Source organism: Sebastes fasciatus, chromosome 17 (assembly GCF_043250625.1).
Source record: "Sebastes fasciatus isolate fSebFas1 chromosome 17, fSebFas1.pri, whole genome shotgun sequence".
NCBI classification, from domain to species: Eukaryota; Metazoa; Chordata; class Actinopteri; order Perciformes; family Sebastidae; genus Sebastes; species Sebastes fasciatus.
In genome coordinates, this window is record NC_133811.1 from 22,465,647 (window position 1) to 22,482,866 (window position 17,220).

Below are 17,220 nucleotides of genomic sequence, written 5' to 3' on the forward strand. Positions count from 1 at the left end.
AACGTGAAACGTAATTTGGACGAAAATAAAACGAATGCTTGTTTATTTATTTATTTGTTCTCAATAAATAATAATAAAAACAAAATAGCATGTCTTATTTTGAAGTCAAGAACTTCCGCTTAGAGGTGAGCATGGCTCATGTTATTTTCGTTTCATGGGAGAAAAATGATAAGCGTGGTATCATGCACAATAAGACTGCACTCGTGCTCTTTATATAACAAAATCTTTATGAATACATTTATTTACGTCAATTATATTTAATCACCGGGTTAAACTGGAATAAAAAAAAAGACGCTATGTTATAATTGCTGTAAAAAATAAATAAAAATAAAATGAAATAAATAAAAATTACTTAATCAGTGCGGATAACGTGAAACGTAATTTGGAAGAAAATAAAATTAATGCTTGTTTATTTATTTATTTGTTGTCAATAAATACTAATAAAAACAAAATAGCATGTCTTATTTTGAAGTCAAGAACTTCCGCTTAGAGGTGAGCATGGCTCATGTTATTTTCGTTTCATGGGAGAAAAATGATAAGCGTGTTATCATGCACAATAAGACTGCACTCGTGCTCTTTATAAATACATTTACATAAATATTATTTAATCATTGAGTTAAACTAGAATTCATAAAAAAAAGATGCTATGTTATAATGGCTATAAAAAATAAATAAAAATAAAATAAATAAAAATTACATAAACTATTAGTACGGATAACGTGAAACGTAATTTGGAAGAAAATGAGGCATATGCCTATTTATTTGTTCTCAATAAATAATTAGAAAAAAATAAATAGCATGCCTTATTTTGAAAAGTCAGGAACTTCCGCTTAGACGTGAGCATGGCTCATGACACTTTCGTTTCATGGGAGAAAAATTATAAGCGTGTTATCATGCACAATAAGACTGCACTCGAGCTCTTTATATATAACAAAATCTTTATGAATACATTTATTTACGTCAATAATATTTAATCGAGTTAAACTGTAATTCATAAAAAAGACATGTTATAATGGCTGTAAATCTTTATGAATACATTTACGTCAATAATATTTAATCAATTGAGAAGAAAATGAGACATATGCCTATTTATTTATTCTTTTAAGGCATGCTATTTTTTATTATTAAAAATAGCATGCCTTATTTTGAAAAGGCAGGAACTTCTGCTTAGACGTGAGCATGGCTCATGTTATTTTCGTTTCATGGGAGAAAAATGATAATATAAGACTGCACTCGTGCTCTTTATATAACAAAATCTTTATGAATACATTTACGTCAATAATATTTAACCATCGATTAAACTGGAATTCATAAAAAAGACTTATAATTTGCTGTAAAAAATAAATACAAATAAAATAAAATAAATACAAATTACTTAATATATCAGTACGGATAACATGAAACGTAATTCGTAAGAAGACGTATGCCTTTTTATTTATTTGTTCTCAATAAATAATATTAAAAAAAAATAGCATGCCTTATTTTGAAAAGTCAGAAACTTCCGGTTAGACGCGAGCATGGCTCATGATACTTTCGTTTCATGGGAGAAAGATGCAGGATAATAAGTGTGTTATTATACACAATAAGACTGCACTTATGTTGTCAAATTAAACTTTACAGAGCAGATTAATTTGCGGTTTAACGAATACATCCCAACATTATTATTTTATGTTATTGTGTCTACATATTTCATTTAGAGATCACCCAGAAGAACAACAAAGCTGCTCAGAAATCATTTTAAGACATATTCCTTAAAAATTTGTTTTTTATTTAACTACAAAATTCAATCAGAATTTTTAAACTTGCAATCCCTGCTCCTGCACTTCGTGACTTGTCTTAAACCACTTGTATCCACCTCTCATCACAAGTGTGCGGGAAAGGACAAGCACAGTGAACAAGTAAATCACAGTTACAGTGGTCCATCCACTAGGTTTACATGCCCACCCTCCATTTCAAGCTGTTTGACTGTTTACAATAAGAAACATGTTAATCATTTGTAGGATCCACTACTGAACCTCATAATGAACTCCATGATGTTGCTGCACAAAATTTACAGAAGACTTGATGACTTCCATTATGAGGACCCAAGTAAAAGTTGTGCAGTTTAGAACTTAAATATCACTAGGTCCAAAGTGAATATAAAATAAAAAAATAAATATGCATACACAAACACATTTACTTGGGTAATAAATTGTATTGAACAATCAAGAGCAACAGATCATTTCCCTTTACATTAATACTTATTCAAGCTGGATAAAGAAGCAGCAGTCGGCTGGATGGAGCTCTGGATAAAGACATGTCCATCAACTGTATCGTCCTATGTTTCTGCAGTAAGTGAAAAGACATTAACCATTAGCATATAGGCATTTATCAAGATTAATGTAATACACAGGTAGTATTGTAAATGCACTACTCTTCACACCTCATGAATCTCAGTTATGGTTGTTACAACTTTTGTTGCAAACACAAATTTTAATGTGACATTTACATTATTTAAGACTACGAAGTTGGTTCAAGCAATACAAATACAAGCCCAAACCTTCTTTAATACAAGAGTAGCTGCACTAATCCACGATTATTTCTCACCTCTGACTTCTGCTGAGCCGGGACGAGCCAGCTCGTGTTCCCATGAGTACTGGACAACAAGTGTGCAGTCCAGTAAGTAGATCACTCTGAGGGATGTGAAACCTCGTGACGAGTCTGGCTCGCAGCTTGTGGAGAACCGTCTCATGACTCGGAGCTAGAAAAAGGGCCACACAGACGAGGGCATGTTAATAAATCTGAGTCAATCAGTTTCTAAGCATCAACATGACCATCGAGACCAACAACATGACCAGAGAGACAGACTGTATTGTGTTTAATATGATGCAATGTATCTATAAGTATATGCCAGATTTCTGAATATTCTGAAAACCAACTTACAAAACGTATTGGCTCAGGGAAGTAAAGAGGTCATAAAGAGACAGCTAGGACATCAAACATTACGCTCGAAATTATAACAAAATTTAAAATTAGAAGCACATTGACACTTTCTGAGCATTAGAAGAGATAATGAACAATCTTACCAATCAGTCCCTTCCATTTGTGTGAACTCACATGGACATTCACATGGATGGGGGCAGCTGCTTTACTGCCTGGTGACAAGAGGCAACATATAAAGACACAGTTCTGATATGAGAAACTGGAAAGGAAACTCCAGCATTTGATGGCACTAAAATGTAAAATGTGTGATACAATTAGCTTTCTGAAGTAAAAGTGTGCTCCCTATGTCAGTCTTACCTGTGCAATATAAATAGTGTAGCCCATCTACTGCCATCTGGTGGCATTTGGGGGGAAATACAGCTGTTTTGGGGCACAGCCATTGTTCCTACATCAGCCAATTTTATGAGTATTTCCTTCAGTATCCCCACTACTATTTGAATAAATTTGAACAACAGCTCCTCTAATTAATATCTATGCATTAATCAACATCTTTCCAGCTCAGGAAATGGCCAATAAATGCAGCGTCGGATAAAGGAACAAAGGATCACTAGTCGTGCTGATGTTGAACTGCTACCTCTAGCGGCGTAGGAGGGGAAATGCCCACGCCCACCACCTCCCTCCATTCACAGAATGTGTGCAGACAGCTGAGGTGGTTTTGGTGCAGTGAGCCAAGACAGGCAACAGGTGTTTGCAGGGTTTCGGGGTTTATAGCGTGTAGCAAATCCTTGAATGTCTGCCTTCTGGCAGTTCAACCCAGTCTAAAGAAACAGCCATTTGGCTGTTAATTTGTCTTTTCATTTGGCTTAAGGGGGAAAATATGTTCAATATCTGTGAAGGAAATATGCACCCAATTAATTTTAATATTTCCAATGATTCTTCAGTCAACTTTAGTGACTTGTGTTCTTCATAGCCTGGAGAAAAAAAATTAAACTCCCACTGAATAAAAAAAAAAACTTGATTCGTAGTACAGTAGATTAGTAAGGAAACAATAAAAAGAACAAAGTATAATTACGGCTAGTGTTTCCAGTGATTACAATTAGCTACAGGAGAGGAGACAGTACTCTGTGCAAGGCTAGCTCACCCTCGAGTACCGTTCAGGTGAGTTCCTCATTCTAGTGGTGCCGCTCTCAATGCTTCTCCACCTAGGCAGGTTGGAATAAGAGGACAGACACATGAAACAAAATACAATGATAGCATGGTACCAAAAGACAAAAAAAAAACACTTTTCTATGGTAAACAAATTGTGACAGGTGGACGCTTGCTATGGCAGAGGGCCCATTTTAGAATTTTAACCCTTTGGATGGTCAGATCCTTGGTGTCTTCAAAAAGGAGAGCACAGATGGTTGGGATGATGTGCAGATTTTGGAAATAAAAATGGAATTGGAGACAACTCGGCATACAAGTACAAATCCATTCAAGGTCAAAGGGTGTCAGTATCAAGACCATACCAGTGCAAGTGACATTTCACCATTATCCAAGACTGTCCTTGTCTGTAAAGTTTGTGTGAACAGGTATACACAGTATATGCTTCAGTAAATGTTAACCTGCCCTAATAAACATTTAACATAACCATTTATGGTGTAAAAAAAACAAACCTTGAAGTTGTAAAGGCACAGGAAATTTACACCTGCATGTTTTCTTCAACTAAATTACTTCTACTATACTACATCCCCTTACAAAATCATCACATATCTGCACATTTCTATGCTTCTGCACAAAAATGTGTTTCCTTGGCTGCATCCAAAACATGTTTCTCTGGCTGGCTGTGAAGAGGTAAAAGTGTGAAGTAAACAGACTACTATTTTAACAAAATTTTAGTAAAAGCTTGTTCAGCATCCTCAATTTTCACAAAGATAAATTACCTATATGAAGTACTCAGAACTTTACTAAAGCATACGCTGTACCTGTGTGTATCTGTGTTTACCTGTGCACACAAATTTTGGAAGATGGGTACAATCTTGAGTAATTGAAAGAAGTCAAAATTGCAGTTTGGTCCTTCAATAGTAGTTGGCATTGCTGTGGTAATCACAATATTAATTCTGAGTGCAGGAAATGACTGTAGTCGGATGTAACATGCACTGAAAAATAAAGGGTTAAAATCCTGTTATCATCCAAATTCTCTTGCGCAATCTCAGTCTTTCGTAATTATCCTTTGAGGCAAAAAATTTGACTTGGAAAAGAAGATCTTCATCCAAATGAGAATTGAGATAAAAAGTCAAATTAAATACTGAATGACAACACTGAATTTGAGTATCTGACATTTGACTGATGCTCAGCTTAGTTTTATTGAAACGGAACAAACGTAAAAGTTATAAATACAAATAACATCAGAACAAACTGCTATGGCTCTTAAGGTAAGCCAAACCAAATTCTATTGGGCAAGTCCAAAGAAAACATAGGAAGTTATGGTATCAGTTTAAAAAAAACACAATTTGTCTATCTCTAGAAATGCTAGGCATACACTGAACATTACAAAACTTTGATTTCTTCCTTCCTGTGGATTCTTTTCTCCACCATTGCAAAAAATGAAGTATGAAGCACTAACCATATGCATTTATTTACAAGCAAGTCCCTAAGCAACTATGAGAAACCACAAATAAAGGGAGTACAAGAAGGGGAAGGAGGAAAGGGGCATGGACAAAAACTTCCTGCAAGGCAATATCATTATTTAATGTCCTCTCAGACTTTTGAGAATGAATGTCCACTTTTCTTTTTTTGTAAATGTTCATTGTTGGCTTTAAAAGAATCAGCAACAAAACGTAACAATAAAAGTGTTTTGTGGTTTGTTTTTTTTAAAGACATGTCCCAATGTAACCGTAGGAGTAAGAAATGATTCACCACAACGGTTACGTTCAAACTTCTTCAGCCAAAAGGCTTTCCAGCCAATCATCTCGAGCCAATTCTGGGGTCTGTCCATTTTTTTCTGAGATATATACAGATTTTTTTTTTTTCATGAGGGGTGAAGAATAAAAAGTCAATCAAAAAATTGTGGCCAATCTCCTGTTTTTTTTTTATTTTTATTGTTTTTCTCTTTTTTTTGTTGTCACCTTGCCAAATACCTTTGGGTGCATCTACTTCCACTGCTGCCCATAAGAATCCTGTGAAAACTCCATGGTGTCATTACTGTAACCATAGTTACCGGAATAGTCGGCCCCTTGCTGCAGGGGCTGCTGGGCGATGGGCTGGGACCCCCAGTTCTGTTGGTTGTTGGTCTGGCGGCGCTTGGAGTCAGGCTGGTTAAACACGTCTGCCTTCCTCTTTCCGCCGACGTTGCCACCACGATTGCCCCTGGCCCCGCGAGGACCGCGGCCCCTCTGCGGCTGGAAAGGGGCACCCCGCCCGCCTCGGCCACCCCTTGGTCCACCAAGGGGCGGCCCTCTTTGGGCGTAGCCCCCCCGGCCTCGTGCAGGGGGCGCTCCACGAGCTCTGGGTGGAGGAGGCCCCCCCCTGCTGGGACGAGTGCCACGGCCCCTCATGCTGTACACATCGTCGTAGCCGTAGTATGGGTCTTCATAGCCACCACGGTAGTCATGATAGTCGTAGCCGTAGTAGTCATCATAGTAGTCATCATATCCATAGTAATCTGGTGGATAGGCATAGCCCCCTCGGCCACCACGACCCCTGCCTCGGCCTGGTGGCGGCATGCGTGGAGGTGGGTAATAGTAGTAGTCGTCATACCTGCAGAGGGATGGATAGAGTTACATTTAATAAACTCCTTATGAGGGAATAAGTCGAGCAGTCGACGAGTCACATGTCTCTGGCCCTCACCCTGAATTCCTGGTGGTCTGCCGAGCTGCTTGGCGCTCTTTCCTCTTCTTGTCTGGGGGCTTTGCCAGCACAATCTCAATTTCCTCTCCTCCTAACTCCTTCCCGTTCATCTCATCCATTGCCTAACCAAACAACAATTCATTACTGTAACAGAGTCAACAGACATGCAAAACATCTTATTGAAAGAATGAAAAACCCACCTTCACGGCAGCATCTCTTTCTTCAAAATGGACAAAAGCGTAATCTTTCAATTTCTTCACTCGCTCCAGCTTTCCGAACTGAGAGAAAGTCTTTTCAAGGAGCTCTTCGGTCACTGCTGTGGCCAGCTTCCTTACAAACAGCACCTTGACCTGTGAAGACAAAAAACAAGTGGGTTTGTTACTCTGTGGAACAGTGCGTATTTATGTTTTAAAGAAAGACATGGGACCGACCTTGGCCATGACCTCCGGGTCTGGCTCAGCAACAGGGTCGGCCCACTCCACAGTGACGGGGTTCCCCCACACCTTGACCTTGCCACTCATCAGGCGGCGGCGAGCCTGTGCTGCGGACTTGTGATCCTCGTACTCCAGGAAACAGAAGCCACGGTTCTTCTTCTTGTCATCTGGCTGGTGGTACAATATCACCTCTTGGAGACCCTCTGTGAGATAAAACAATAACATCTCCAAAACAGTTGTCTTGTCTATCATCCTTCATGACTGAGGATTTGTTTTAATGAGTTTCTGACACAAGTCCACCTCTGTGCTTTGGAAACTGACCTGTAACTTTGCCAAAGTCTTCCAATATACTTTCCCTCGTCTTGTTCTTTGGAATTGATCCGACAAACAGGCGATTGTTTGCAACAGATATACACACTCCCAAGTACTTGCCAGGGCGGATTTCATGGTTATCACACTGAAAATAAGACGGAAAGGCCAAAAACGTTGTGGAACTCATTGTAAATGAACGTCACCAACGTAAAGCAATAAGCAATTTGAAGCTTGAATTATTTATCATGTCTTTCAAGTAATACTCCAGAGATCAAATCTGACTATTTTCAAAGTGTATAGAATATTCCTATAAAAACTAACTCAGTTGTTATATGGTTTGATAGGTTTCTTCTATCGTCGTGCCATTCTACTCACAAGTTTGACAGCCTTTTGTGCATCATCCTTATTGCAGTATGTGATGAATGCGTAACCCCTGTTCTGACCAGAAAGAGGGTCCATCATTAGCCTGAGGTCCCAGATGGAACCAGCAGACTCAAAGAGCGGCACCAGCTCATCTTCATACAAATCCCTTGGGATTTTTCCGACAAACACCTGATGAAGAGAGAAACAGGTGGACGAGGATTTGTAAAGCCTAATATACAGCATGTTCTGCATGATACTGCAGCGCAGACCCCCGATTTAATCATTTATCTACCTCAGTGCCAATCCCTGGTTGTGTTCCTTTGAACACATCATCAGGTGGGGGACCTCCGTATTTTCTCTGCCCTGTGGTGACATCCAGCGTGTATCCCGTCCTCTCCAACAGAGCCTAAAAACACACAAAAAACAAAACATTAACTGAGCTGCATGGCCACAGAGGCATGTTTATATGACATTAATTCTGACCTTCTCTACAACAAAGCTCGGTCAAACAACTTTGTTTACCTTTATTTTCGCCTCATCTGGGCCCTTGGTGGACTCTTGTACTTTACTTCCTTGTTTTTCTCTCTGTCTGTAAGTCTTCATGACTCCACAAAGGAAAGCACTTTTATTCTACATTAAAAAAGAAAACACGATATTATTATTTATAGTCTGCATTAACAAAAAAAATCATCTCAAAGAGAAAAGAGATGTAATACATCCATGTGGACTGGTTACCTGTACATGGGACAGGTCGCTCTCTTTGAATTGCTGCAGCACAGTAAGCGCTCCCTCCTCATTGAACTCGCGCAGTGCATCAATGGCCCTTTCATCTAGGTCAACATACTCCACCAAGCCTACAAATACAAAGCATGTTCACTGTCAGGTACTGTAGCTTGTTAATATGACATTTCATTGCTAGAGCGGCTGTGGCTTAGAGGGTAGAGCAGGTCGTCCACCAATCGGAAGGTCGGCGGTTCGATTCCCGGCTGCTCCGAGTCACTTGGAGCAAGAGACTTAACCCCAAATTGCTCCCGAAGGCATAGCCATTGGTGTGTGAATGAGTATTTAAATTAGATCCTGATGGGCAAAGTTGGAACCTTAGCAGCCTCTGACATCAGTGTATGAATGCTGACATGTAGTGTAAAGAGCTTTGAGTGGTCGGAAGACTAGAAAAGCGCTTTGTAAATACAAGTCCATAGCTCTTTGAGTCAAAACAACCATCACCCACCTGTCTGGAAGATGTTATCCAGACTTTCTGCCACCTTCTGGGGCAGTCCAGCATCAATGAGCGTCTGGTAGTTCTCTGTGTGTGTTGTTGACACATCCATGGGCTCTTCTTCCTCCTTAACTGGGGCAGAGCTACCGTTCACCTCTGCAGCAGCCATTGTCCTGTAATATAATAAATATAGCAAACAAGAAAAAAAAATGTAATCAGCAACTTAAGAATGAATTCTTCTTCTGCATCTCTCTCTTAGCTAGACGACTTATACTTCTTAAATGGAAGGAGAAGTATCCTCCAACCTTTAGGATGTGGTTTAAATATCTCATACATCATTTGGTACTGGAGAAGATTCTTGTCATTGTTTTGTGTTGTTAATTGATTTCAAATAATAAATATATACATATATTTGCATAAAGCAAGCACTCGCATGTTGATAAGAATATTAAATACTTGACAAATCTCCCTTTAAGGTACATTTTGAAATGATAAATATATATATATATTTTACTTATATCTTTATTGTGTATTTATTTAAGATGCCTCTTGTTGTTGGCACTGTCCCACTGGTACATTACTTTCATTTGAAATAAGGACACAAGGCATTTCTAAAAACCTTAACATATTTATTATCGACTTCCAATAATAAATATATACATATATTTGAATAAAGCAAGCACTCGCATGTTAATAAGACTATTAAATACTTGACAAATCTCCCTTTAAGGTACATTTTGAAATGATAAAAATATTATATATATATATAAATATAAACATACATACATATATTTGTTTTATTGTACTTATTATTATATCTTTATTGTTTATTTATTTAAGATGCCTCTTGTTTGCACTGTCACACTGGCACATTACTTTCATTTGAAATAGGGACACAATGCATTGCTAAAAACCTTAACAACAGTCTACTAGGAATTGCATTTGTTAAAAAACACTGTTAGATAATTGAAAGAGGTGAAAACGTGCAGGTTATTGCACAGTAACACAACACGGGGACTTAAAAGAGAAACCACCGTCCCGCCCCCTTCACATGCAGCCTGCTAGCTACCGAGCTGGACACGTTTTATTATCACATTTACACACACAAGGTCTTACTGGAGGAACGCAATTTATTACAACAAAATGCATTAAACAAAATCAGAGTAAAATGCATCAACATTTTCATCTTTACCTAACAATAATACTGGTTAGCGTGCTGAGCTAACGAGCTAATGCTAAGGCCTCGCCGTGCAGAAAGCAGCTCTCGCACACAAATACACAAACACGCTCCGTACGAGGTGCAAACAGATAGTTAGCTAAACTTACCAGTCTACTTCAGGACACTAAAAGTGACGTGTGTAACAATGTGGAACGATTAATTAGTCGCACGTACAAAAAAATGTCTAAATATGAATAATACGTTTTAGTCTAAACCACGAGACAAAATTTCCAGACAGCTAGTCTCGTCGTCGGCTCGCCCGAACAACGCAACCGCTCAGCAAATATCGCGAGATCTGGTCAAAAAAGAGAGGTGCGCTCGTTTTTGATTCCCTCTTCCTTTCGTGAAGAATTGCAGCATTAACGCAAACTGTAGTGTTACATAATACTTACTTATATCCGCATTATCAGTCCTGTTTCTTGTAGATGCTTCAAAACCATATTTCCACAGCTGCTTGCGTTGACCATGGATGTATTAAAAGAACGCGTTGACTTGAATCCCCGCATTCAACTCAACCGTGCACCGCTTCAGTCTGACTTCTGTGCACTTAGCTGATGCAAATGCACTACACATCACAATCTAATCGGCTTCCCAAGCATAATATTTTCCAAAAGTTATGAGATACACTCTTACTTTACACATAGTAGGAAAATAGCTTTGATTTTCATACTAACAAAAGCTAGAGGAGATAGGTATCCCCAACGAAGTGGGCTACATTCAGCCGAAGCGGGGAGCGCGGTGACTAAAAAGGAGCGCTTCCTCATCAACTAACCAATCACGGAGGTTGATGTTTGATTGACAGGACTCTAGTCCAATGAAATTCATCCTACTGTACAGACTACATACAGGACCAGCCTCATTTAAAAAAAACTAAAAAAAACACTTAAGCATAGTCCACTTTGATGATAAACAAGAGGTATACAAAGAGTCATGTTCAAAAGCTTTCATGAAATATGAAAAATTGAGAACTATTATTATTTTATTGCCATTTATGATGTCAGTGTCTTATACAGGCCCTTTGCATTGACCAGCAGGTAAATCAATCAATATTGGATAACGATTGACTTGGCAATCAGATGGTCCGATGGAGAAATATAATATAACAGGCTTCCCAGCTTTTAGTCATCGTGTTTCAGCTTTCTGATTTTGCCCTTGTGGCGGTCGATCTCTTTTTGTAGGCGCTCAATCTCCTTTTTGGTGTGTTCAATCTCCTCTGCGTGATGCTTCCTCAGCGCCTCCATCTGCGCCTTCTCCTTCTGCCTGCAGGTGAAAAAAAAGAGAAGAGAAACTGGGTTCAAATCTCTGGGGGGCCCCATGCAAAGAAGCCATCGAGGCCCGTTGTATCTGTGTGAAAATGTAGCTTGCTGACTGTCCTAACTAACAGTATCCAGCTGTCATACGGTCGCTAGTAGGGTCCCCGCTTAGGGTTTTAACTAATTTCTTTAACGTAATCAATCTTTCAGAGATTGTAGCGGGCTCAGTTTTAAAGCTAGAGTGATGATACTGGTATCATATTAAACTAGAAAGGAGGAATCCACTGGTACCAACTATGTCATACTAACTTGTCGGGAAGAGGGGGTTAAATAACGCTCCAAACTTGTGCTAAATTTTGGCGAGGACAAACTGTCTTGGCCATTTTCAAAGGGGTCCCTTGACCTCTGACCTCAAGATATGTGAATGAAAATGGGTTCTATGGGTACCCACGAGTCTCCCCTTTACAGACATGCCCACTTTATGATAATCACATGCAGTTTTGGGGCAAGTAATAGTCAAGTCACAACACTGACACACTGACAGCTGTTGTTGCCTGTTAGTCTGCAGTTTACCATGTTATGAGTTGAGCATATTTGTTATGCTAAATGCAGTACCTGTGAGGGTTTCTGAACAATATTTGTTATTGTTTTATGTTGTTAATTGATTTCCAATAATAAATATATACATATATTTGCATAAAGCAAGCACTCCTATGTTGATAAGAGTATTAAATACTTGACAAATCTCCCTTTAAGGTACATTTTGAAATGATAAAAAATATGTGATTAATCGCGATTACCTATTTTAATCGATTGACAGCCCTAATATATATATATATATATATATTTACTTATTATTATATCTTTATTGTTGACTTATTTAAGATGCCTCTTGCTGTTTGCACTGTCCCCTTTGCTGCCTGTAACACTGCAAATTTCCACAGTGGATAGACAGGACAGGAGAGGTCGCCAGACTATCGCAGGGCTGACACATAGAGACAGACAACCATTCACCCTCACATTCACACCATCCCCTTTGCTGCTGTACACTGCAAATTTCCCTACTGTGGGGCTAAAAAAAGGAATACCTTATCTAACCTAACTAACCTAACCTGCATGACTGTGGGAGGAAGCTGGACAACCCGGAGAAACGGGTTTGCTAACATACAAACTCCACACAGAAGGGCCCCAAGCCAAGTTTGTCACCGTTTTGCTGTGAGGCGACAGTGCTAATCAACTGTCAAACAGAGCCGCCCTGCTGTGGGACTAATAAAGGATTATCTTATCTCACCTGAAGTACCGCTCCTCTTCTGCCACTTCTCGCTTTCCAAATGCACCCCCTGCCGCCCTCACAGAGCCTCCTCCACCTCCACCTTTGCCTGCTCCCTTGCCCAACTCGCCAAGCTGGAATAAGCAGAGGGAATTGTCACAATTCACATATAAGTCACCGTCCGCCACCATCAGAGTATGAAAGAGTGTGAATGAGAGGCAAATTGTAAAGCGCTTTGTCCGGTAAGGTGGAAAGGCGTTAAATAAATGAAGTTCAATTACCATACCTATGTAACAAATTGGTAAATATAAAAGGTATTTCTCCCATTTGCTTATTGTGCAAACTAAAAATACAAACAATGCACCCATTTATTTATTGCTGGTACACCAAAAAATGTTTGTACAGATGTCTCTTTGTTAGTTGCTTCAGTAAACTGTTTAATTTCTCTGAATACAGGGTATGGTTTCTATCTGCTCTTACTAACAATAGAACAATTTGATGTCCGTCTTAAACTTCTTTATCTGTTAAGGAAATATATCCATGAATCAAGAACAACACACAGTGTTCCTAAATTTAGATTCCTGTGGAAAAATAGTATGCAATCCATATCCTATTATGACCCACAATCCCCTGCACAGCGGATAAAGGTAAGAGGGTCAAAGTTCAAGGCGAAATGTTATGACAAAGTAGAATGTCCCAGTTGTATGCACAATGCAACAAGTTGTGGAGGAAGTACTCAGATATTTTACTTAAAGGAACAGTGTCTAGGATTTGGCAGTATCTCAAAGTCAAAGTGTTCATTGTCATGTGCACAGATAAAACAAGTTTCCCTGTGAAATGAAATTCTTCCTTTCTGCTCTGAGTGCCATTTAAAAGGAAAAAAACAAAGGATAAGAAATAAATACAAGAAAATAGATACAGAAAGAAAGGACAATATGTAAAAGCATGTAGAAAAAGCGGTCAGGTTGCAAACTGCAAACAACGGAAATTTCTTTCGTGTGCCAAGCGTATAGGAAAACTATGGTGGCCGACGCGACAACGTGAAAACACAAATGGAGCTATCTAGACATAGTGTTTGGTTTGTCCATTCTGGGCTACTGAAGAAACATGTCGGCCGGCTCCGTGAAGAGGACTCGCTCCCTATGTAGATATAAACGTAATAATCCTCATTCTAAAGAAACAAAAACACAACGATTCTTATTTTCAGGTGATTATACACAAAATATAACATACTTATTAAAGCAGCAGTGGGTAGAATTGGAGCAAATATTATTAAAAAAAGTTATTTTTATAAAACTGTCACTATATTCTGACAGTAGTGTACTGTTTAGCTGTAAAATGAGAAAGTTTGTGACCCAGCAGCCATGTTGAGATCAGTTGAGAAAATACCAAGCACCACCCACCAGCCGGAGCAAACTTTCTCATTTGACAGCTAAACAGTACACTACAAGATGTTTCTGACAACATTTGAGGTGAGAAATAGGCATTACAGTAACAGAATATTGATTCATATTTGAGCTGCGCTCCCTAGTTTGATGGTTTGATAGTAGTTTGTGAGTGATTGACAGCTGCCTCCGTTATTTACAAGTGAAAGTCATAAAATACATAATTATTAGCAGCAGCACATTGTATTTAATGTATCAAAAGTAAAAGTATTATGCAAAATAACTCCATTCATTTATTATATTTCTATTAGAAGAATGTTTTTCCCCTGATTCATTACCTCTGTATCTAAGCAGCATCTGAATGTTGTCAAGATAGAGCTCATTTAAACAACTGCCAATAAGTAACTAAAGCTGTCAGATAATTATAGTGGAGTATTTAAGTACAATATGTCCCTCAGTTGAGGTAAGTAAAAGGTGGAGTTTCTGGAGAAAGATTGATGATAGGCTGAACTCAACAACACCCAAATAAATACACCCCTCCCCTTCAGCCAGTGCTCCTCTATTCTATACATCCATGGCCTTACTTTCCCCTGGCTGTCACAGCTGCTGGTTGTGTTGTGTGTGGCTCTCAGTCTGAGACATGTTGTTCTGTTCCCAGTGTACAGAGACAGGACTGCATGAACACAGCACACACACACAGACAGAACGTTAGCAGACAGTGAGGAGATACATTGTATTGGATTCGAATAGTGAGGAGATACATTGTATTGGATTCGAATAGTGAGGAATACATTGTATTGGATTCGAATAGTGAGGAATACATTGTATTGGATTCGAATAGTGAGGAGATACATTGTATTGGATTCGAATAGTGAGGAATACATTGTATTGGATTCGAATAGTGAGGAGATACATTGTATTGGATTCGAACAGCAGACTCCATCATAAAGTTACTTTACTTGAGTACCATTACCAGTAAACAGAAGCTCTTTAGTTCATAATGCATGATTAGCAACAAGTCTAACGTCTCATAAGCAACATGCTGCAGTCTTGACGTACACACACACACTGAAAAGACATCAATAACCCTTGCATAACTTCCTCCTACTATGCAAACCAGCCTACTATATGCTGATATAAGCAAGCTAACTGCTGACATGACATAAAGTCCACCACATGTTTTTAAACGTTACCTGATCAGATGCCATTCTGATCTGCGAGGCGAGGCATCTCCTGAGGTTTAGTCTAACGAGAAATGCAGCCATTATTGCTCTCTGTTATTACTGAGTGCAGCTGCAACAGGGCAGAGAGCAGAGAGCAGACTTTGATGGATCCTGCCGGTCCCAGGGTGCCGGCTCAAAGTGCGGAAATTTGAGGTAAACGTCTACATATGGGCGTGGTAATGTGGAGACAAGAACCTCTACTAGTATGTAGAGTATGCGTGTTGCTGCCACCAAGCGGCGAGGGGGGAGAACTGCAGGAGCTATGTTATATATAATTACACGTGTGATTTGCAGCTTTACTCATGCAGCAGCATGTGTCAACGCATAAATAACTGCCAACTAGTTATTCCTAATGTATTAACCATGTGCAAATAACCTCACACTCATACAGATTAGATACAAGTTTATTTGGAAAATAAAGGGGCCAAATTGTGATCATTTTCAGGTTCATACTTGTATTTTGTGTTTCTAATAGAACATGTTTAAATGCTGTAATGTTAAAAAAAATACTTTATTTTCCTCATACTGTCTGCCTGAATATACCTGTTTACATACACTGCAACAGGAAACAAACTGCGATACATTTAGAATGTTTACGTTAAAAACGTGTAAGTGTCTAAATATTGTATATTTGTGACATCACAAATAGACAGAAATCCTAACGGCTTGTTTCAAAAGCACAATTTCTGAATACGGGCTGCTGTGTATTCCTCCATATATTGAGTGTTTTGATAGTTTGACAGTATTTATATAACACTTAAACCTGCTTTTTAATATAAAAGACATGAAATCTCACTTTTTACAATATGGGACCTTTAACTTTGTTCTGTTATTACAGGATTTCCCCCCCAAAGTACTAATTTATTATTGGAAAATTAATTCTTCTTATAGGCCTATTTTCAATTGCTTGCCCATAGAATAAAATCCCATTTTTACATGTTCTACTGACCTGCTATTTCTTTTTTTGGGGGGGGGCATAAATTCCATAATAATCTTTCAGCATATTGTAATTCAAGTGTTCTGAGAGAAAACTAGACTTCTGCAGCTCCTCATGGCTCTGTTTTCAGGCTTTAAAAAATTTGTTTGGGTGTTGAGTTCAGCCTATCATCAATCTTTCTCGAGAAACTCCACCTTTTACTTACTTCACACTTCTGCTCAAACAGAGGGACATATTGTACTTTTTACTCCACTATACTTATCTGACAGCTTTAGTTACTTATTGGCAGTATATACAGTTGTTTAAAAGAACTCTACCTTGACAACATTCAGATGCTGCTTGGATGGTAATGAGATAAAAATTCTTCTAATAGAAATATAATAAATTAATGGAGTTATTTTTTGCATAATACTTTTACTTTTGATACATTAAATACAATGTGCTGCTGCTAATAATTATATATTTTATGACTTTCACTTGTAAATAATATTTTTTTTCCCCTTGTGGTATAGCTACTTTTACTTAAAGGAACAGTGTGTAGCATTTAGAGGGATATATTGGCAGAAATTTAATATAATAATTAACCTTCAGTAGGTAGAATGTTTTTGGCATAATTGGGCAAAAATTACATAATAACCTTTCAGCATATTGCAATTCGAGTGTTCTGAGAGAAAACTAGACTTCTGCACCTCCTCATGGCTCTGTTTTCAGGCTTAACTAAATCTAGCCTGACGGGAGAGTTTGGCCAATCACAGGTCATTTCAGAGAGAGAGCGTTGCTATTGAGTGTTTCTATTGGCTGGTGGGCTGTGCTTGGTATTTCCTCAACTGATCTCAACATGGCCTGCCAGGTCACAAA

At 38.6% G+C, this 17,220-nt stretch overlaps 2 protein-coding genes across 3 annotated transcripts; both read right to left on the minus strand.

Annotated features, from left to right (window-relative positions):
* Positions 1–1,747: 1,747 nt before the first annotated feature.
* LOC141755021 (heterogeneous nuclear ribonucleoprotein R) lies at positions 1,748–10,569 on the minus strand. 2 transcript variants are annotated; one of them, XM_074614571.1, is made up of 15 exons: positions 10,402–10,569; positions 9,088–9,248; positions 8,595–8,713; positions 8,382–8,489; positions 8,152–8,265; positions 7,872–8,048; positions 7,506–7,641; positions 7,182–7,387; positions 6,951–7,100; positions 6,751–6,872; positions 6,122–6,660; positions 4,064–4,124; positions 3,066–3,134; positions 2,587–2,740; positions 1,748–2,325 (listed from the first exon to the last, which is right to left on the minus strand). In XM_074614571.1, the coding sequence occupies exons 2-12, from the start codon at positions 9,242–9,244 to the stop codon at positions 4,090–4,092; spliced, it is 1,863 nt and encodes a 620-aa protein (XP_074470672.1). In that variant the 5' UTR covers positions 9,245–9,248; positions 10,402–10,569; the 3' UTR covers positions 1,748–2,325; positions 2,587–2,740; positions 3,066–3,134; positions 4,064–4,089. The 2 variants fall into 2 exon arrangements, with proteins under 2 accessions (XP_074470672.1, XP_074470671.1); XM_074614570.1 differs by lacking the exons at positions 1,748–2,325; positions 2,587–2,740; positions 3,066–3,134; positions 4,064–4,124 and having other exon boundaries at positions 5,757–6,660.
* A 686-nt stretch (positions 10,570–11,255) lies between these two features.
* Positions 11,256–15,591, minus strand: LOC141755022 (ATPase inhibitor, mitochondrial-like). Its single transcript, XM_074614572.1, has 3 exons — positions 15,396–15,591; positions 12,839–12,951; positions 11,256–11,554 (listed from the first exon to the last, which is right to left on the minus strand). The coding sequence occupies exons 1-3, from the start codon at positions 15,465–15,467 to the stop codon at positions 11,413–11,415; spliced, it is 327 nt and encodes a 108-aa protein (XP_074470673.1). The 5' UTR covers positions 15,468–15,591; the 3' UTR covers positions 11,256–11,412.
* Between the last annotated feature and the right edge of the window lie 1,629 nt (positions 15,592–17,220).